We start from the raw sequence: 21,723 nt of genomic DNA on the forward strand, positions 1-21,723 counted from the left end.
TTATTTATATCCGTAAATAAAATATTTAAATTATTTATTTAAAAAAATCTAATAAATATTTTAGTGCAATTTATTTTTGAAATAACGGTTGATAGTGTAGCAACGAAAAAGACAATTCAACAAGATAAACACGACGAAATCCCTGTTTGTTCGCGCCATGAACGATGAGAGGAAGAGAGGGAGAGAGAGGCACCCAACAAATGAAAAGCCATTCTCAACTGCGTGCGTGAAAGAGATAGAAGAGGAAAAGAGAGAGAGATAATGAGCGAGTTAGACAAAGGAACGAAGCCTCTCTTTCACACCCACCCCCCTAATTCAATTTTTTTTGTTCATTCAGAATCGGAGGTGGCAAATCAATATTATTGATTAATTAATTAATATTAACATCTTAGTTAAACAATGGCCTCTTCGTCTTGTTTTTGTTATCATTCTTCATATAGTGCGGTCGCTGCGGTGGCTATCACGCTTCTTTTGTTCGTGTTCGGAGACGCCGCCGACGATGCTCCAAAACTCGATCCATCCTGCGCTAAAGATGTTCAATTGGTAACAAAATATAATATTTCTTCATTTCGTCGCTCTATTTATTTATTTTTTTGATACAAAAAGGTTTAGGTGAGTTTGGTAGCTATCTAGTGTAACTGATTCATAATATTTTTCCTATTGAATTCCGCAATCGTTAGGTTATAGTTTTGATGAAGGTATCACATGAAAATGTCTTGAAGAAGATAGCTAAAACATTGACATGTATTATTAATAAGCAATGTGGTCAAACATGTCGAAACCATGGACGATTCTTAGCTATCATTTTCATATCAACATATGAAAATCTTCATTTGAGATCTCTGATGAATGCATGTTTGTAAAATATATATATATGTATATGAACATAATGCAGGTGAAGATGAAGCATTGGGTTGATGGCAATGTTGTGAATTCCGGGTACGGTGGCATGAGTGCAATGTTTGGTGCTCAGTTTCCCAAGGAAGTCAGTCAGAGTCCCAAATCTCCTGTTGTTTTTGCCGATCCTAGAGACTGTTGTGTCCCACCAATTACTAAGGTTTTTCGATCATTGTTTCCTTTATGATTATATTCTCATCCCCTCATGCTTAGCTTCCAATAATTAATTAAGCCTTGTTTTTAATTCCTTGAGAAATTTGTTCTTTAAAGATTGTTATCAATCCTATGATACACTCCAAAAGGGTCGACAATTGAAAGATTATTTTGCTGACAAATTGGTCCTCACTTTGGGTGGATTAGTCAAGCAAAATCAATTTTTTAGATGTGAGGGGATAATTGTCAATCTTTAAGGACTACTTTGTTAGCGAGCTAAGAGTTCAAGAGCCAAATTAGTGATTTACTCCTCTTTGATTATACTAATTTTAATTTGCAGTTACTTGTTGGATCAGTAACTTTATGTCAGCGTGGTACTTGCGACTTCACAACTAAAGCTGCAATTGCACAGGCAGCAGGTGCAGTTGCCGTATTGGTCCTAAATGAGTCGGACGGTATATTTCTTCAAATTTGTATGGTGTCTGCTAGTTACATATTGTGTATATGAATATGATGAATATGGCATATGTTGTTATTAGGTTGTTATATGAGTAGTAAACTAGACTGCTTTGCACACCCCCATACAGAATCCTTTAGACAGATTAATTTGTTCAACATATTAAGTAACTGAAACAAACTCTAAATACATCAGCTCTACATACACAGAAACCTAATCCCATTACAAACAAACAATATTAACCGATGAACATATCAGAGTCGCACAATGAAATTATATATAAAAACTAGCTTGCGTCATCATTTGTTCTACTTATTTCATGCTTATTTACATGTATAAAGGTCATATGGAACCCAAATTAAAAATAAGATAAGATAAAATAAAATGTTTTGGGTTATATAAAGTTACGCTAAGTAGCATTGTTGTTTTCTTATGAATTATTTTATTTGAAGATGGAACGTTTGATGCATGTGAGTGATCCCATGCAATTCAAGTTAGAAAAACCTCAACTTATTTTCTTTTCAAATTTTTATTATCATATTTTCTCATTTAACTGATGGATCTTGACCTTTACTCATCTATTCCATGGGCCTTGTTAGAGTTTAATGTCACTCTTGGATATAGAGGAAACATTTGTAATTTATTGATTGGAACTTTACAGCAATTGTTGACTTGTTCTGTATTCCCATGAATTTTAATCCGTCATAGTCAATAAAGTTTTATGTTCATGGTCATATTTCGACAAAAATCCATCTTTTTATTTTCTGGCAGACCTTTTCTCAATGGAGTGTTCCAATAGCTCTAGAGTAGACATTTCAATCCCAGTTGCAATGATATCAAAGACAGCAGGAGATGATCTCGACAATGAGTTGACATCTGGAAAGAAAGGTCAGCGCTACAACTCGTAGAACTTTTATGTCTAGTTTTATCATGTTTGAGAAAGATAACTTGTGAAAATCTTGTTGTACGGATCTAGGATGCAAGAAAATTGTGTAATTTCTTTTAGCTGTGGTAAAATTTGTGCGAGGATGGTTTATTCTTAGAAGCTCTTAATATCCTATGATGATGATGATTTATTTAGATATTAAAGTTTAGTTCTAATGCTTGTCATTGGGAAACACAAACACAAGTTAAACTTAGGGATGAAGTTTCATAACTTTCCACAAAATAAGACCTTTTTACATCATTTAATCTCCTTTTTCTATGTTTTGTTGCCAATATTAGTATCACCATTCAATAAATCCATAATGATAGCTGAACCCATTTTTCGGTTTCAAAGTTTAGGCACCAGCATTTCAACCTTCAATTTTTTATGGTTGTTGACAGTTGAGATGCTGATGTCTAAACCTTAGTACCAGATGATCTTACATTGTGAGGTCCATAAGTCAATCCCTATATGAGATCAATGGCTAAAAGATGTGGTGCTTATATCTTGAATCCATAAGTTTGGGTTCAATTATCATTGTTGATCAGACTAAAGATATTTTCACGTGATTTACAGATGGTAAATTGATTATGAGTTGTTCATTGCAGTGGAACTTTCGATATATGCTCCAACTCGCCCACTTTTAGACTATTCAGTTGCAGTTTTGTGGTTGATGGCTGTCGGAACAGTTATATGCGCTTCAACATGGGCAGATATAACAGCTGCTGATTGTGATGAACGCTACAATGAATTGTCTCCCAAGGTTTCCCCATACAACCCTATCTCTACCTCAAAGTATCATACGTAGTTCAATTTGTTGTACTTCTGTTTTTAATCCACATTAAAGTAATTTATTGTCTTTATGCAAAAGCACACTTCCATTGACTAAAAATGACCTAATGCTTCAAGAAAGATATCAGAATATGTTGATTTCAGAAACTCAAATTTGTCATTCTGAGGATGTCTTAAACATGCGTGTAATTACATATTGTCATTTAAGTAAAAATAACAATTTTTCACACCCACGCATGAATTATCATCTAAAAGAACAAAATTGATAGGATGACTTTGTAAAATGTTTTACACTTTTAATATTTAGTACATAAAAATTAGACTCTCTTTTAAATTCAACCACAATTTATTAATTAACCAACTGCTAATCATTTTAATTAGTTAACTATTGGAGTTTAACTTGGGAGTATAGCATTATTTGTAGATAGAATATAATCTATTGTTTAGATAGATAAAAGAGGGGGGAGAAATGAATTCTAAGATTGAGTATAAATATCGTTCTTCATCTTCTTATGATCCTTACTAATTATAGAATTTAGTTTTGGTTCATGTTTAATACATCTTTTAGCTTGTCAACTTTGCGTATGTGATATAACTTAACATTTGTCTAGGGATCTTTCAAATCCGAAACAATGAAAGATGAGGAGGACATTGTTAACATAGACACAAAGGGTGCTATTATCTTTGTCATTTCGGCATCCACTTTTCTTGTGCTACTATTTTTCTTCATGTCGTCTTGGTTTATCTGGGTGCTGATTGTACTTTTCTGCATTGGTGGTGTTGAGGTAATGTAGCTCATTTCTGTAGAATTTTCTACTACCATTGCCATTTTTTAAGGAAAAATAAAGATCATATTTCTTGGTGTGTATCAAAGCATATTGTTTCCCTATTTTTGTTCACCATTAAGACAATGCTATATTGGACTTTCTGGGTTGGAGAAACAAGTTTAGAAATGTGAAAAAAGAGGGCGGAAAGTTAGAGCAAACATGTTTGAGAAGCTTTGCCATATTCCTAAATATTATAATTTTCTCTTCTCTGTAAATTATCTTTTCTGCCTTTAATTATATATTCCCTTCTCTCTAATAAAAGTTAATTTAACATTGCAGTTAATAAAATACATCAGAGAGTACTTAATAATGATCTAAACCATAATAATGAATATAACTAGTTAAATTTTTTGGGTTTTAGATGATCTAAACTGCCAAATTCCTCTTTTCAGTAATTGACGTTTGCAATAATTTTCAGGGGATGCACAATTGTATTGTGAGCCTCGTTTTAAGGTATACTGGCTTGAATAAATTTCTTCCTCGCAACCAAAGAAAAAAAAACTACTGTTCCATCTAGCAATAAGAAAAAAAAAGGCATTCTTTCTACATGTTTTGTGTTATGCTGATTTCTCATATCTATTTTTCAATTGTATGAGCAGAGTATTTCCAAAACTTGGACGGAATATAGTGAAGGTACCTATGTTTGGGAAGAGTTCTATCTTCTCAATAGTAGTTTTTATAGTATGTGTGGCGTTTGCGGTATTATGGATTGTTAATCGGCGGGAGTCATATTCATGGTTCGGCCAAGATGTCCTTGTAAGTTCTAGGCTATAGCACCTGCTTAACAAGCAAGCATTTAAAATTATTGTTCATGATGCTAACCAGTTGAATTTCAGTCTTCTTTCTTGAAAATTTGTAAGTAATGCAGAAAATTAGTTTTAGGAATAAGGCTGAAAGTAGCAATTAGTTATCTTCAAATCCAATCAAAACTGCTAATCTAATTCAATCTAAACTACAATTTGGATTGGATTGGATCGCAAACTCCAGTAATTACAATGGTTTATTATAGTTCTCGCTCTGCTCCTAGTGTTAATGTACTCATTTTCATATTCCGTGTGGAACTTTCACATGCATTTTAATTGCAATCGCATGTTTATACACGCACACGCACACACACATACATGAATGCATACATGAGTATGTAACAAAATCATGTGTCTGTGCTTGTGTCAGACAAACTGAGAATCTTGTTTGGTTCCCATAGCAAGCATTTTGTAGCATTGTAATGAAAAATGGAATGGTTGTTTCCAATCAGTGGTACAAAGTAGTTCAATTGACTTTTGGTATTTGCTTAAAAAGTTTGGCTTTATTCTTGACAGGGCATTTGTTTGATGATAACAATCTTGCAGTTGGCACGATTACCTAATATTAAGGTAGCTATATTGATTGCTTGTGTTTCCTTACTCCTTTTATTCACAGTCCTTTTTATATCCGTTCTCATGATTTGCATTATGCATCTGAAATGATAGGTTGCAACTGTACTTCTTTGTTGTGCATTTGTATACGACATCTTTTGGGTGTTCATATCTCCAGTGATATTCCATAAGAGTGTTATGATTACAGTAAGTCATCGTTTTATCAGTAAAGTTTCCTTTTTAACCCTCTTTGGGATTTTTTCATTGCATTTGCATCTCAAATCATATTCCTTAACTCATTTTGTTCCTTTCTTTTGCAACAAGTTAGAGATGTACTTAATTGTGATAGTGAAAAAAATAAACTTGTTAATTGGATGTTGAGTAATGCTAAACAAGGCACAAAAAAAAAAGAGCATGAATGCGGTACAGAATTTACTCTAACCAAGCAGAATTTTGAGATCTGCAAAAATCAAGGGTGATATGAAAGGAACAGCAAAAACCGCTTCCTTGTTTTCATGTTGGAGCAATTCGGGCAAGGTGAAACTTGCACCACCGAGCATTATTATGTTGAATTTTACAATTTACATATATAGTTAATGCTAAATCATGAAGTGTAATTCTTTAAAAAAACTGGTTTGACATTTAAATCGCTGACCAGGTAAAGTTACAAGACCAAGATTTATTTCTCACCTTTTATTTGAAAACATCTTACTTTTGTTTTCTTTTTAACTTCTTGTATCTTTAATTAGTGTCCTTAAAAATACTAGTTAACAAAACTCATTATATGCATACTCATTCCGATTGCTGAGACGAGCTTCTTATATTTCTATAAATGCACTTGATAATGTGATCTAGGTTGCTCGAGGTGACAAGGCTGGTGGGGAAGCAATTCCTATGCTTTTGAGGTTCCCTCGTCCACACGATCCTTGGAAAGGTTATGACATGATTGGATTTGGAGATATTCTCTTCCCTGGCTTGCTTGTTTGCTTTGCTCGTAGGTACTGAGTTCCTTATTTTGTTGACAACTTGAAACGAAGCGAAGGTTTACAAAATTGAAAACATGCATTTATCTCTTAATAGCATAGAATTAGATGCATATTGGATTAGATTTAATGTGTTTATTATGGCTTCTGATTGTATCAGATTTGACAAAGAGAACAACAAGAGGTCAGTGAATGGATATTTTCTTTGGTTGGTAATTGGCTATGGCGTCGGTAAGTACTTTTTAATTCTATTTTTAGTTGGAAACATAGTTTTCAGTATCATATCATATCATAAGCTGCACTGTTTATTTATTGATAAAAGATGATAATTTCAATAGTGTTTGCAGACTGTAAAATGAATAGTTTTATTAATTTATTCTCTTACAATCTGATGATCCCTTTTTCAGGCCTTTTCCTAACATATCTTGGGCTATACTTGATGAAGGGTCATGGACAACCAGCACTTCTCTACCTTGTTCCATGTACCTTAGGTAAGTAAATTAGTAGTAGTAGTAGTTGTAGTAGTGATTACTACTTAGATTAGATTAGATTGGTGTGTGGTTCACTTCATTAATCTTTAAATTTAACTCATGCCCTTTATCTGTGAAAGTTTTTCTCAGATGCAATTTAATTCAACATCAAATAAATAAATTGAATAGGTACGGCTGTCATATTGGGAAGTATAAGAGGAGAAATGAGGAGTCTTTGGGATTACAAACCAAACTTGCCTCCCTCCAAAGTGCCTCCAGAAGTGTAAATGACCGACCACAGTAAATCAATCACTGTCTAATTGGGTAAATGCTCTTAATTCAATTTTTTTTTTTACCTTAAAGTGCTTGTTTGGACGCCATTATTTTGATAAAAAAAGATTTTTTTTAATGAAAAAAGATCTTTTTTTTATTTTTTAGCGTGTTTGGCAAATTTATAGTAGTGAAAGTAAAAGCACTAAAAAAATAATAAAAACATCTTTTTTGAGAAGCTGTAATTTACATCTTTTTTTAAAAAATATTTTTTTCTTTAAAAAAAGATATTTTTCATGTAATAAATAAACACTTTTATATTGTTATACCCAAATATAATTGATAGATAAAAAGATCTTTTTACATGAGATACCCAAACATAAAATTACTTTTACTTTTTCATAAGATCTTTTAAAAAAAGATAATTCAAAAAAAGATCTTTTTTTAGAAGCTCACCCATACAAGCTCTAACTATAACTTGATGAATTAGATAGTGTACATTTTTGTGGGATTTATATTCAAATTTATCTCATCAATCACTAATAAAATTTTATATTTGACCAAAATTTTTTAATTGAAAATATTGATTTTTTAACAGATCATTGCATGGGAAATGGCACTGAACTCAGTGGGATTAGATTGGGAACAATGCATTATATGTACGATGGTTTGGAAAGTGTACAGCCAACTCTTTTTTGGGTTTCGATAACCATTTTTTGTTGTTTTTGTATTCTTTGATTAATCAGAAATTAACGAATGCTCTTTCTGCTGACTTATAGTATTGTTGTTTTCATTGCTTTTTTTTAAATGTGCTGATTATTTGTTTTTTAAAAAGGAAAAGGTAAGTCTTTTGAAAGTGGCCCTATATCACTTTTTCTTAATTAATGTACAGGTTTTATTATATAGACATATTTACTGAGATATGAACTAATCTCACCGTCCAAAATTTGGTTATTTGTAATTAATTTCAAAATATCCCCATCAATTTTTGAAATTTTGGTTATTGACTTATTGTCACTATTAAATTCGCTTATTATAACATCATGTAGCTGTAAAATTTTAAAAATTAAATTATATATATGACATCTTATTTGTTTCTCATCAACAATCCGTGGGCGTGTGCTATTGTATCTTTGGTAATGTGTGCTATCGTTTTCATATTACCGGTGAATATGAATGTTAAATAAACATTATCTTAATTCCTAGGAACTTTAAGATGGGAATATCATATTCTCATGTTTGGTTCAAAGTTTGAAAAACTATTCCTAAGCAAGTTTGATTCCCGGAAATTAAAATACTATCATTTCAATTCCCACCTTCCCTTTGGGTATCTTTAATTCCCATGAAAATGAAATCTTTGTAACAAAATAATACTTGAACCACACACACCCTAAAGTCTTGGAGTGTTTACGGATTAAGACGGATAGATCTATAAATATTTATGTGGGGGTAATTATTCTTATTGAGTTTTTAAAAAACCAATTACAAGTATATATGTATATGTAGCTAATTGTTCCTATTGTAATAATTTATTTGCCCCGATACTTCAAAATAAAATGTTATGTAAAAAATATTTATATTATTAGATATTAATACTGTATTATATAAATTTAAAACAAATAATAATAATAATCTATTTAATTAATTACCTAAAGTCAAACAACTTTTTAAATATAAATGAGATTATTAGTATTTAATATTTTTTTATAATATATATTATTTATTTACTTTTTATTGTTTTGTTTAATTTAATTTTTTTATATATATAATATTATTTTCATCGAAAATTCTTTTACCATAATATTATAAAATGTCAATTTTACAAATAAATATAAAAAAATTATTTGAATATTTGTTTAATAGAAAAAATAATATTTTACCTATACCTACGTATACAAAGAATTGTGGTGGTTTGATTTAAACTTTTTTTTTTATAAGTTTTTTGTCTCTCTCACGTAACTTTAGTGAAAATTTAGACAAAAAAATAGTAAAAACTTTAAATGAGTTCATTCGAGTTATACTCTTTAGAAAATTTTTAGCTATTGAATTATAATTCCTTTTTATTTTACATAAAAAATAATAAAAATATAATTTGATGAATATTAGATACTTGACTAAGTGCTAGTATTAATAATATATGCATTACTTATGTAATATTATCAAAATATTAAAATAAAAAAATATTTTTAAATTAATATACTTTTAGATATATTAATTACATTTATTTATTAGAAACTTGACTAATTAATATATTCTAAGATTTAAATATCTAAATATATTGATAGTAATAATTTTTATTCTTTTGCTATATTATTATTTATTTTGTCGCCACTTCTAAAATTTTTTGGATTTATCATTGGGTAAAGATGACCCAATTCTCCAACCAAAATCGATTATATTAGTTTTAAATCCGACAAATAATCGAATATAATTAGATTTGATCCAATTAAATTCGACCTTAATCAGATAAGGTATTGGTTTTGGAATTGTAGAACTCGAAATAACTCGATTAGTCTAATATTAATTAAAAATAATAAATAAAATCTAATAATATATATACAATTTTATCTATTAACTCTAAAATCTTTTTAAATTATGATATTTATTTAAGTTTGAATCGATAATGCATTGTATTATTATTATTATTAGTTTTTAGAGGATTTTTTTTAAAAAAAATTTAAATTTTATTTTTATTGAATATTTAATCATTTGAACTGATCTAACTCAGATTTAATCGACGTGGATTAATTTAATTAGTTTTAATTCAGTCACAAAAAATCTTAAATTCGCACTAAAATAAACCATTAATCGATTTGATTATGATTTTTCTCCAAATAAAAACCAATTCAAACCGTAAACGTCTCTATTAAAGCCAAATTAAAATTAGAATCGACTATATTATGTATATATCAAAATTAGTCATTAAAATTCGTTACACCCATATAAAATACTTATTAGAATATAAATACACGTTGAAAATAAATTAAACTATATATGTATTTATATACAAATTCATTGCCGATTAATTATAGTGGCTGATTTATGTGTGTGAATAGCATTTTTGAATTGGAATTATGATCTAGGATAGGATAAAAGAAAAGAAAGAAAAAGGAGAAGAGAAAAGGGAGGGGGAGTTGAGGGTGAGAAGAGAGTTAACAAAAGCAGTAATCCAATGTTATTACTATAGTATTGATTATTGAGTAGTTTGTGTTTACATTAACATTGAGGAGGAAGAGAAAGGTTACACTTTGCAGGGAGCTGAAAGGCGAGGTTTAGATCGATCCCCAAAGTTGGCACCAAGGGGCTATTCTTTAATCCGCAAAGGCATTTCAAGTCCGCCTTTGACACCACCGCGCAGCACTCTGGAGTCGGCGGCGAAGGATTTGGCGGCGTCACGGCCGGCTTGCACTTGAACAACTCTGGAAGTGACGTGTTGCAGAAGGATTGCGCCATGCAACCATCAAGCATTGCAACCACACTTAATGCCATTATTGCTACTGCCACCATTGACCATGATGATTTTGAACCCATCCTTTTCAATTCTTCTTCTTCTTCTCTCACTTTCAAGTGTGTATGTGAAACACTGCTTCGTGCTTTGCACTTATATAGCCGCATAATTCAATGCATCACCTAAAACCACCCTTGTTTTTCAGATTGCTTTCCACACATTTCATTATTGTGTATCTCTAAACTTGCTGAATATCTCTTATGGAAGGTATTTTTTATTTATTTTATTTCATTCATTTAAATGTATTAATTAATTATAATTAATTAATTACATTAATTATCTTATTCGATTGAAATAAATAAATCGATTTTTGTTTTAATTTTTTGTCTTACATATTTTGACTAATAATTTTAAAGATGTTATATAATTAATTATTTATTTGATTTATTGAAATAAATATCAAATTATTCATATATTTTGTTTGATCACATTAACTATAACTAATCAATAATATTAACTATTTGATGCGACTGAAATGAATGAATTTATTTTGCGTTAATTTATATTAATTTTTCCATCTTATGTATTTTGATTCATATTTTTTAAAGTGTTATAATTTTTATATAACATATTTATAAGATATTATTTATTTTGTTTTATTGAACCAAAAAATTATAATGCGTTGATATTTTTATTTATTCTTTGAACCATATTTTATTATTCCCAGCATCAAAGAGAGAACTAGCAATAAATAAAAATGCATTTTTGCGTAAGAAAATCCAAATTTTAAGGAAAGAATAAAGTTGTGGTAGCAGCTGGCAAATAGTTATGATACTGAAACGAGCCCATTGCTACATAGGAAAATTTAATGACGTTCTAAATCAAGAAAAAAAAATAGAAAAAATACCAAAGCTAAAGATTCACATATGTTAGATATGATATCTTAATTGAATGCATTTTTTAATCTTGCACCATATGTATATTTATGTATTTTGATGACTGACAACATGTAATTTTCATACGTAAGATAATTAGCATTTTAAAAAACAACGAACTTAATCTTTTGTTTGACTTTAACCTAATATCGTAATTGACTATAAGATAAATAAAAATATCATTGCATGACATATATTATATGATATGATACAAGTTTGATGAGTAACTTTGAAAGAAAAAACTTTTTATTAAAAATTCGATGTAAAAAGTTTTTACCGTTTTACAACGGATTAAAAATATATTTTTATAAGATTATTCTTGCATTAAATTTAAACACATATTCATCAAGAAATAAATCATGTATGCAACAAATATTAATAACAAGGAGAAGTCCAACCAATAAAGTTTAGGTGCAGGACTTCAGTTTTTCACTTGTCAAAAGTAAATTAAGTTTATCTTTTAAATTAAAATTAAATTTTAATCAAAATAAAATAATTTTTACTTAATGATTTCAAAAATATATGATTGAAGATGAGTATGAGCCGTGTTATGATTATTTTAATTTGTTTATAATGAATGATGGGAGTAGAACCCAATCTAATCATGCATAACGCGCTAAGACTTGAAATTCAAATTTGCTTAAATCTAAGCTTAAAGAGGATCAATTTCTATGTTAAAATGGAGGATCGATTCTTATGTGCTGGAGTGCTATATTTTATACAAATTTAAACTAGATGATTGATCCTTAATTTTGAGAATCGATCCTATACATTCTTGTAGATACAAGATCCTACCAAGAACGTATGTTTTTTGTTTTGGCCCAACCCAACAAAGATTGGAGGTCCATTCGACGGGCTGACGACTCGACGGGTCACCGATCCGAACTAGATAGGGCGACCCATATGTAACATTACCTTCTTGGAGCAACCTGAACAGTTATTAGAAGCTTCTAACCGTTTGGGCTGGAGCAAAAGGGTCTCACCCAAAGTACAAGGTATATAAGGGGAGGGACCTATCCTTCCCTGAAATATGTCACCTTCTTACCCTAATTAGCTGCATTTTCGTACGGACGCTTACTTTAGCATCGGAGTGTCTTTCCATGTGGCCTCGCCCACTATCCAACCGACAATTCGTGGACCTCTCCTGCCCGTGGCCATTCGCATTCAGGTCTCGTCCCTCATCAACCGTTTCTTGTAATCGACCACCTCGATCCACGACCGAACTTAACGAGCAAACGAACATTGGCGCCGTCTGTGGGGGCCTGACACGAGCGGAACACGGAGCTTATCCCTCGTCCGGAAGAGGTACAAGGGAAGGAAGGCGCTACCGGGCATCTAGGGGGACACTTTAGGAGCTGAGTAACTTCGGGAACATCTAGGGAACGCCTAGAATCCCCCACTAGCCACTCCCATGCTCGATCTCCAAAAAAAGCTCCCGTTTGGTGGTACCAGTAGTGATAGCTCTCGAATCATGCAAGGGCCAAGGCACATGGTCCAGAACCTATAGAAAAAACTGGCGGTAAAAAATTGTTACTATCCCGAGCACAGCTAGAACTCTTGCTCACGCTCAGAAGCTCATCCGAGCTATTCACGCATCTGATCCCCGTCAAAGAAATCGGAAGAAGGCCAACAAAATACCAAGAGGGAGGATGAGCGCAATCGAACTGACGCTTACTCTCTTATCTACATCCACGCAGATTAAGAATCCGTTGCAAACGAAAAATAGATCGAAAGAAGAAATACCGAAATCCCATCATAAAAGGAGTCACTCCTTTTCATTCTTCCATTCTCAAGGTTCAGAATTTTCGACAAATCAACGAACACGAGAAATGATAATATTAAGGATTCACAAGAACACTTAACAATTTTTTTTGTATTCTTTGATTAATCAAAAATTAACGAATGCTCTTTCTGCTGACTTATAGTATTGTTTTTTCATTTTTTTAAAATGTGCTGATTATTTGTTTTTTAAAAAAGGAAAAGGTAAGTCTCTTGAAAGTGTCCCTATATCACTTTTTCTTAATTAATGTACAAGTTTTGTTATATAGACATATTTACTGAGATATGAACTCATCTCACCGTCCAAAATTTGGTTATTTGTAATTATTAATTTCAAAATAATGAAAATATCCCCATTATTTTTTGAAATTTTGGTTATTGACTTATTGTCACTATAAAATTCGCTTACTATAACATCATCTAGGTGTAAAATTTTAAAAATTAAATTATATATATGACAACATCTTATTTGATTCTCATCAACAATCCGTAGGCATGTGCTATTGTATTTATATCTTCGGTAATGTGTGCTATCGTTTTTATATTACCGGTGAATATGAATGTTAAATAAACATTATTTTAAAGTCTATGGGTGTTTACGGATACGGACAAGAACGAATCTATATATACTTATGTGGGGTAATTATTCTTGTTGAGTTTTTCAAAAACCAATGACAAGTATATATGTATATGTAGATAATTGTTCCTATGGTAATAATTTATTTGCCCCGATATTTCAAAAAAAAAAATGTTGCGTAAAAATTATTTATATTATTAGATATTAATACAATGATAAAAATTATTATATTATATTATATAAATTTAAAACAAATGATAATAATAATTTATTTAATTAATTACCTAAAGTTAAACAACTTTTTAAATATAAATAAAATCATTAGTATTTAATATTTTTTATAATATATATCATTTATTTATTTTTCATTGTTTTGTTTAATTTAGTTTTTTTATAAATTTTTTAAATTTGTCACTAGGTATGAATAACCCAATTATTCAATCAAAGTCGATTATATTAGTTTTAGACCTGGCGGATAATTGGATACAATCAAATCCAATTAGATTTCGACTGGATTAAACTCGACTCTAATTAATTTAGGTGTTCTTGAAATAATTCAATTAGTCTAATGTTAATAAAAAATAAAAAATAATATATATATATATATATAATTTTATCTACTAACTCTAAATTTTTTAAATTATGATATTTATTTAAGTTTGAATCGATGATGCATTATATTATTACTACTATTATTATTATAGCTTTTAGAGGAATTTTAAAAAAAAATATTCAATTGTTTTTAATCATCTCAATTGATCCAACTCAGATTTAACTGATGTGAATTAATTCAATTAGTGCTAGTTTAGTCACAAAACATTTTAAATTTGAATTAACATGAATCGTTAATCGAACAAACATGAACTATTTAACTCCAAACAAAAACCAAACTAAAATTGAAATCGATTATGTTATGTATACACTAAAATTAGCTCTTAAAATATAAAATATATGTTAAAATATAAATATACGTTAAAAATAAATTAAACTATATATATTTATATATGAATTTATTTGTGTTGATTTGAGTGATTGATTTGTGTGTGTGAATAACATTTTTGAATTGAAATTATGACAATATATAGGATAAAAGAAAAGAAAGAAAAAGGAGAAGAGAAAAAGGGAGAGGGGAGTTGAGGGTGAGAAGCGAGTAAACGAAAGCAGTAATCCATTGTTATTACTGTGTGTTTACATTAACAATGAGATGGGAGATAAAGGTTACACTTTGCAGGGAGCTGAAAGGCGAGGTTTAGATCGATCTCCGCCTTTGCCACCACCGCGCAGCACTCTTGCGTCGGCGCCGGAGGATTTGGCGGCGTCACGGCAGGCTTACACTTGAACAACTCTGCAAGTGACGTGTTGCAGAAGGATTGCGCCATGCTACCATCAAGCATTGCAACCACACTTAATGCCATTATTGCTACTGCCACCATTGACCATGATGTTTTTGAACCCATCCTCTTCTTCTTCTTCTCTCACTTTGAACTTTCAAGTGTGTATGTCAAACACTGCTTCCTGCTTTGCACTTATATGACCGCATAATTCACTGCATCGCCCAAAACCGCCCTTGTTTTTTAGATTGCTTTCCACACATTTCATTATTGTGTATCTCTAAACTTGGTCAATATCTCTTATGGAAGGTATTTTTTATTTATTTTATTTCATTCATTTAAATATATTAATTAATTATTTAATTTAATTGAGATGATTATTTAATATTTATTTTACTATATTAATTATAATTAATTAATTACATTAATAATCTTATTCGATTGAAATAAATAAATAAATTTATTTTGTTTTAATTTGTTTTTAATTTTTATCTTAGATATTTTGACTAATAATTTTAAAGATGTTATATAATTAATTATTTATTTGATTTGATTGAGATAAATATTAAATTATTAATATTTTGTTTAATCACATTAACTATAATTATGTTCCAATCCAATCATGCATAAGGTGTTAAGACTGAAAATTCAAATTTGCTGAAATCTAAGTTTAGAGAGATGATCAATTCCTATGTTAAAATGGAGATCGATCCTCATGTGTTGTAGTGCTATATTTTACACAAATTTAAATTATATGATTGATCCTTAATTTTGAGGATTGATTCTAACGTCCTTGTAAACACAGGATCCTACAAAAAATGTATGTTTTTTGTTCTGGCCCTACCCAATAAGGACTGGAGGCTCATTAGACACGGCCTGACGACCTGACGGGTCATCGACCCAATCGAACCAGCTTAGGCGACTCATATGTATAACACTACCTCTTGGAAGCGACCTGGACAACTATCAGAAGCTTCCAAGTGCTTGGGCCTGAGCAAAAAGAGCCCACCCGAAGCACAAGGTATATAAGAGGAGGGACCTACTACTCCTCGAGGTACATCGCTTCCTTACCCTAATCATACAAACACTTATTTTAGCGTTGGAGTGTTCTTACAGGCAAAGTCAGATGTAGTCACAAGACAGTGGGGGTAACTGTCCCTGGTGAAATTTTTAAAAAGTAGTGAGTAGTTCTTAGTGAAATATCACAGTTGCCCCCACCTCAATTCCCTAGCTCTTCTTCTTCTCCCCTTTTCCAATTTTCTTCCTCTACTCCAACCTCTTCCCTTTAGACTCTAGAGTTACTTTCGCCACTCCACATCTCCGCCAGTATGGCAGTGTCACTGGTTCACTTCCGCTGATATCACTACCCTATTCATCATTTCTCCCGCGTGACTCCGTCGATTTCTCCTTGTATCGCCACTATTCTCATGCGTGGATTTGTCGGTTTCTCCTTGCATCGTCGCTGCGCCATATCTGGTAGTTCTGCCTTTTTCTGCGTAACTACGTTCCTCTTCTATGTCACTGGTTGTGATTTGTGTGGTTCTGTCGCTGCTTTCTTCTTTTGCGTTCCTTCCTTCGACAATTTGGTGTCTGGTTCTTCCTTCTTCTTCAGCAAATAGCAATCCTCTTCTGGTTCTTCCTTTTTATTCTAGGATCCTCTTCTTAATTCAATTCAGCCTTCAGTCGTTAAAGAAACCTTCATCCCGTTGCCTGCTGCCGCTGGCCGTCACATCGGTACTGGGTTCTGCCTCCTGGAGTTTAGTACTTCAATCTTAGACTCTTAATACATTCATGATTCATTGAAACTGATATCTACTTGTTTAGTTGCCTCGTTGTTTAGTTAGTTAGTTGCTTCATTGTTTGATAATTGATATAGTTGGTTTGGTAATTGTGATTGAATTTGTTCTGAAGATATAATTGCTAATTTAGTTTTATTAATTTGTTTATTAATTATTTTTGTATATTGAGTTATTTTGAATTAGGAATTTAAGATATTATTAGTTGCTGCCGTTGGAAATTAATTTAAATGGCACATGTCTGTTAATTTTGTATTTATAATTTGATACTGAACTTTTTAATTTGTGTAGAATTGTAAATTAATTTTATTAATTAATTAACTTAGGTTTATAATTTTATCCTATTAGTAATGGAGAAATATTTTAAAAGAACTTCATCATTAGAGATTGAATCCTATTAATAATCACATAATTTTATCCTATTAGTAATCATATTTATAATACTATAGTATAATTATAAGTTATTATTATACTATATATATTTTGCCTCCACTAATAAAATTTTCTTGATCTATCACTGCTTGCAGGTAGTCCCATTCATAATCCAACAGATAAATCGTAAACCTGTCCTGCCGTGGCGTTTCTATTCAGGTCCCGTCTCTCAACAACCGTTTCACGTAACCGACCATCTCGATCTACAATCGGACTTAACGAGCAAACGAACACTTTTTAGTCATTTGTTCTTTTCACTCACTCCTAATGTTCATGGATTCATGAATGTCTATAAATAAAGGTATAGGTCCTTTTTTTTAATACACAACTTTCTTTTATGCTTAATCTTTCATTATGATCAAATTTTATAAGTTTCAAAGTATTTCTGATAAATATTTGATTGATATTTTGAAATTACTCACTGCTTCATTTGTAATTATATGATCTATTTTTGAGAGAGATTATTATTTCTAAAGTTCATCACTATCACATATTGTAAAAGAAGAATTTTATACCTCTTTTTATGTGTCGAAAGATTTAGAGGTTGTTTTTTCTAAAATTATATTTGGAAAAAAGACTGAAATTGAGAGACAGAGAAATAGAAACTAAATAAAGTTTTGATATTGTGTTTACTATATAATATATATACTAAAGTGAGTTATGTCTTAGTATAATGTGTGATTTAAGATAAATTAGAGTAAGATTCGCACGATGTGCAAAAAAGTAAATTAATTATACTATATAATATATTCTACTAAGTGTTATATTATTTAGAGATTAATTATATAATATATAAATTAATATAAAATTTGAATTATTTATTATTAAAAATATTTTGCAGAATATTTATTTGATAATTCGTATATAATTCCATATAATTATTCAATATGTTAACTAATATTAAATTTGAATTGTTTTATATTAAAAATATTTTACAGAATATTTATTTGATAATTTGTATATTAATTTCATATAATTATTCAACTAAAATATAATATAACTTAAAATATAATTTATTATTTTAAAAATTTAAATTTATTTATTTTTTCAAAAAGTATAAACCTTTTATATTAGAATTATACAAAATTATATCTTTTTTTATTTTTATATTTGTTTTAGCTGTCATACTTTATCTTTTTATATGACATTCTTTGTGTTGTAAATAATTAAAAAAAATAATAAATAAATAAAAATAAAAAATACCAAAATATAAATTAATTTTATAATTATGATATATTTGAATATACTTAATAAAAAAATCTGCTAAATTTAAATTTATTTGGGTTTAGAAAAATGAATAAAAATGAAAAATACTAAAATATATAAATATAAAATTATGAATTAATTTTATAATTATGATATATTTGAATGTATTTAGTAAGACAATAATGTGACAAATTTAAACTTTCTTGAAGGAGTTTTAGCTATTTAGCATGAGAGATTAAGAAATAAAGAGTAGTAGAGTCTTATGTAACATGCATAAGTAGACTAAATAATGTAATAGTAAGAGTATTATTAACATGTATAAGTTGTAGAATTTCAATATTTGGAACTGAAATTTTTTAGAATTATTATTATTATTATTATTATTATTATTATTATTATTATTATTATTATTATTATTATTATGACATTTTTAATGTATATTTGTTGTATTTAATTAATATTTTATGTTTTAATTGAATAATAATGATAAGAATTTTTTTTCTTTAAAAATTTTTTAAAATCTTTTTCTAAAAGATGATTGGTTGATTTTCAAATTTTGCCAAATAAAATTGTTGACATAATGTCATTATAAGTAAAAATATGGCTTAAATATAAGGTGTTTGCATGCTTAGATATAATGATAAATTCATACATACCAATACGATAAAAATGTGAATAAATTAAATTAAAACAACGACATGTGAATTATATTTTTTATGTTAAATTAGTATTTAAATTTTTTTTTAATATATATCATATTATTACTTTTACTAAAACATCTTTGTATTTTAATAAAAATAAAAATATTTTATTATTTAATTTTATAAAAAAAATTAAATATTATTTTTTATATTAAACAAAAACTATCCTTTTAAATTATTCAAAATTTAAAATTCAATTAATTTTAATTTTACAACTTTAAATTTTAAATCATTTATAAAAACAAAACAAAAACAAATCTAAAAATTAAAAAAAAATATTCATCTTCTCTAAAATTTCAGTATTTTTTGTCTAATCTTCTCTCTTATCTTCTCTTCTTTTTTCTCCGTCAATTCTTACCGCAACCGAAGCTGTCTAGGATTGTTGTTTTCCAAAAATGTTTGGTTATTTATTTTTTAAAAAAGGAAAAGGATAAGTCTTTTAAAAGTGTTCCTATAACCTTTTCTTTTTCTTAATTAATGCGCAAATCTTGTTATGTAGATATATTTATTGAAATATGCACTAATTTCATCATCCAAAATTTAATTTAGTTATTTTTTATTTATAATTAGTTTTAAAAAAATTTCGTATAAAATTATTGAAATTTTGATTATTCACAATAGAATTCGCTTACAATAACATTTATCTAGACGTAAAGCTATTAAAAAATAAACAAAAATTATATATGTTACTACATTTCTTCTATTTCTCATCAAACAAACGATGAATATTTATTACCGTGTTCGTATATCTTTGGTAACGAGTGCTACTATATCTGTATTTTGTAGATATATAGACACTAAATAAACAATACTATCTTAAAATCTAAATAAAATTAGAATTATGACAAGGAAACCATTTAATAAAGATATTAAAAATGTCTTTTTTGAAAAAAATATATTTATATATATTATGTTATTATTAGATATTTTTATTAAATTAATTAATAATTTATTTTTCAGTAAATTATAACTAAATCGATTTATTATAGTAATAATAATAAATTTAATTATCTGTATTATAATTATTAAATCTGGTTTGATCCGATCGAATTACACAATATAAATCGAATATTTTTAAATTTTTTGATAAAAAGATAAATATATCTTTGATTTTTTGTTTTGCGAATATCTAAATTCTTAAAATTTAAAAATACAATTAAATCTCTAAAAAAATGGATTTTTTGCTATTGTTACAAAAAAAAGTCGTTTTTTTAATTTATAAAAAAAATTAAAAAATAATCGATTTATTAATATATCTAATAATAATACAATATATTACAAAAAGACTTTTTAAACATCTTGACGAGAGGATTCCCTTATGACTATAGGATGAAAGAAAAAAAAAAGAAAAAGAAGAAAGGGGCGGGGGATTGAGGGTGAAAAGGGAATTACTTAATGAAAGCAATAATCCATTGTTATTACTGTATTATTGCATAGTTAAATTTACAGATAGAGAGCAGATTTGGTAGTAGTAATGATTTGATAGGATTATTATAATAAACATATATAAGGTTGAGGAAGGTGGCACTTTTTAGGGAGCAGCACGACGAGATTTGGATCAATCCCCATCGATGGCAACAATGGAGATTCCTTGAATGGGCAAAGACATTTCAACAAGTCTCCCTTTGACAGCACCGAGCAGCAAACTTCCGACGGCGGCAGAGGATTTGGCAGTGTCACGGCCGGCTTGCACGGCAACAAATCTCCGATCTTGCATTTCGGCGGCAGCTCCGCCATGCAACCATGAAGCACTGAACCCAAAGTTAACGCCATTATTGATAGTGGCACCATTGATGATATCCTCATCTTCTGATCTTCTTTTCTCACTCAGTTTGAAGTGTTTATGTGAAACACTGCTGGTGCTTTGCAGTTATATACGCGTATAATTGATTGCAGTCAGCAAAAGCAGCCTTGTCTTTGGCATTGCTTTAGCCACATTTTCCGTATTATTGTATCTCTAATCATCATGTAGTTGTTTTGGTTAAATATATAATTATTTATGTTGTTTTATCGATTAACATTTTTAAAATGAGTGATTTAACATAATATTAATATCAGAAATGAATTTTAAAAATAAAAATATAGTATAAGACAAATAAAAAAAATTATACAAAAATTAAGAAGTATCGCTTTTTTTATAGATTTATCTATTTTTTAATATATTAAAATTGAGTTTTTTTTAATTAATAAAAGTGAGATATTAATTTTTCATAAATTTATTTTTTTTAAATGAAAGTATTATTCTCTCTTCTAAATTTATTTAAAAAGATATTTTTATTATAATTATATTAAAATATTACAATTATATTACTAGTATTTAATAAATAATGCATGATTATATTAATTTAAAAAAATATTTTTATTATAATTATATAAAATCAATATTTAA

At 29.0% G+C, this 21,723-nt stretch overlaps 3 protein-coding genes across 5 annotated transcripts; 1 reads left to right on the forward strand and 2 right to left on the reverse strand.

Moving 5' to 3' along the window:
- The first annotated feature begins 130 nt into the window (after positions 1 to 130).
- On the forward strand, positions 131 to 8,015 carry LOC130950437 (signal peptide peptidase-like 2). Of its 3 annotated transcripts, XM_057878924.1 has the most exons (15): positions 131 to 543; positions 896 to 1,057; positions 1,391 to 1,505; positions 2,279 to 2,395; positions 3,041 to 3,195; positions 3,836 to 4,009; positions 4,470 to 4,504; positions 4,651 to 4,807; positions 5,371 to 5,424; positions 5,521 to 5,613; positions 6,262 to 6,404; positions 6,550 to 6,620; positions 6,797 to 6,880; positions 7,049 to 7,183; positions 7,728 to 8,015. In XM_057878924.1, the coding sequence occupies exons 1-14, from the start codon at positions 400 to 402 to the stop codon at positions 7,144 to 7,146; spliced, it is 1,602 nt and encodes a 533-aa protein (XP_057734907.1). In that variant the 5' UTR covers positions 131 to 399; the 3' UTR covers positions 7,147 to 7,183; positions 7,728 to 8,015. The 3 variants fall into 3 exon arrangements, 2 of the variants coding, with proteins under 2 accessions (XP_057734907.1, XP_057734908.1); XR_009073576.1 differs by lacking the exon at positions 7,728 to 8,015 and having other exon boundaries at positions 6,262 to 6,400; positions 7,049 to 7,182; XM_057878925.1 differs by lacking the exon at positions 5,521 to 5,613.
- Positions 8,016 to 10,345: 2,330 nt separating this feature from the next.
- On the reverse strand, positions 10,346 to 10,744 carry LOC130950331 (putative lipid-transfer protein DIR1). The gene has a single exon (XM_057878838.1). The coding sequence runs from the start codon at positions 10,742 to 10,744 to the stop codon at positions 10,346 to 10,348; it is 399 nt and encodes a 132-aa protein (XP_057734821.1).
- Positions 10,745 to 15,061: 4,317 nt separating this feature from the next.
- LOC130950332 (putative lipid-transfer protein DIR1) lies at positions 15,062 to 15,325 on the reverse strand. The gene has a single exon (XM_057878839.1). It carries the CDS (start codon positions 15,323 to 15,325, stop codon positions 15,062 to 15,064), a length of 264 nt encoding a protein of 87 aa, XP_057734822.1.
- Between the last annotated feature and the right edge of the window lie 6,398 nt (positions 15,326 to 21,723).

Source organism: Arachis stenosperma, chromosome 9 (genome assembly GCF_014773155.1).
Source record: "Arachis stenosperma cultivar V10309 chromosome 9, arast.V10309.gnm1.PFL2, whole genome shotgun sequence".
Taxonomy (NCBI): Eukaryota; Viridiplantae; Streptophyta; class Magnoliopsida; order Fabales; family Fabaceae; genus Arachis; species Arachis stenosperma.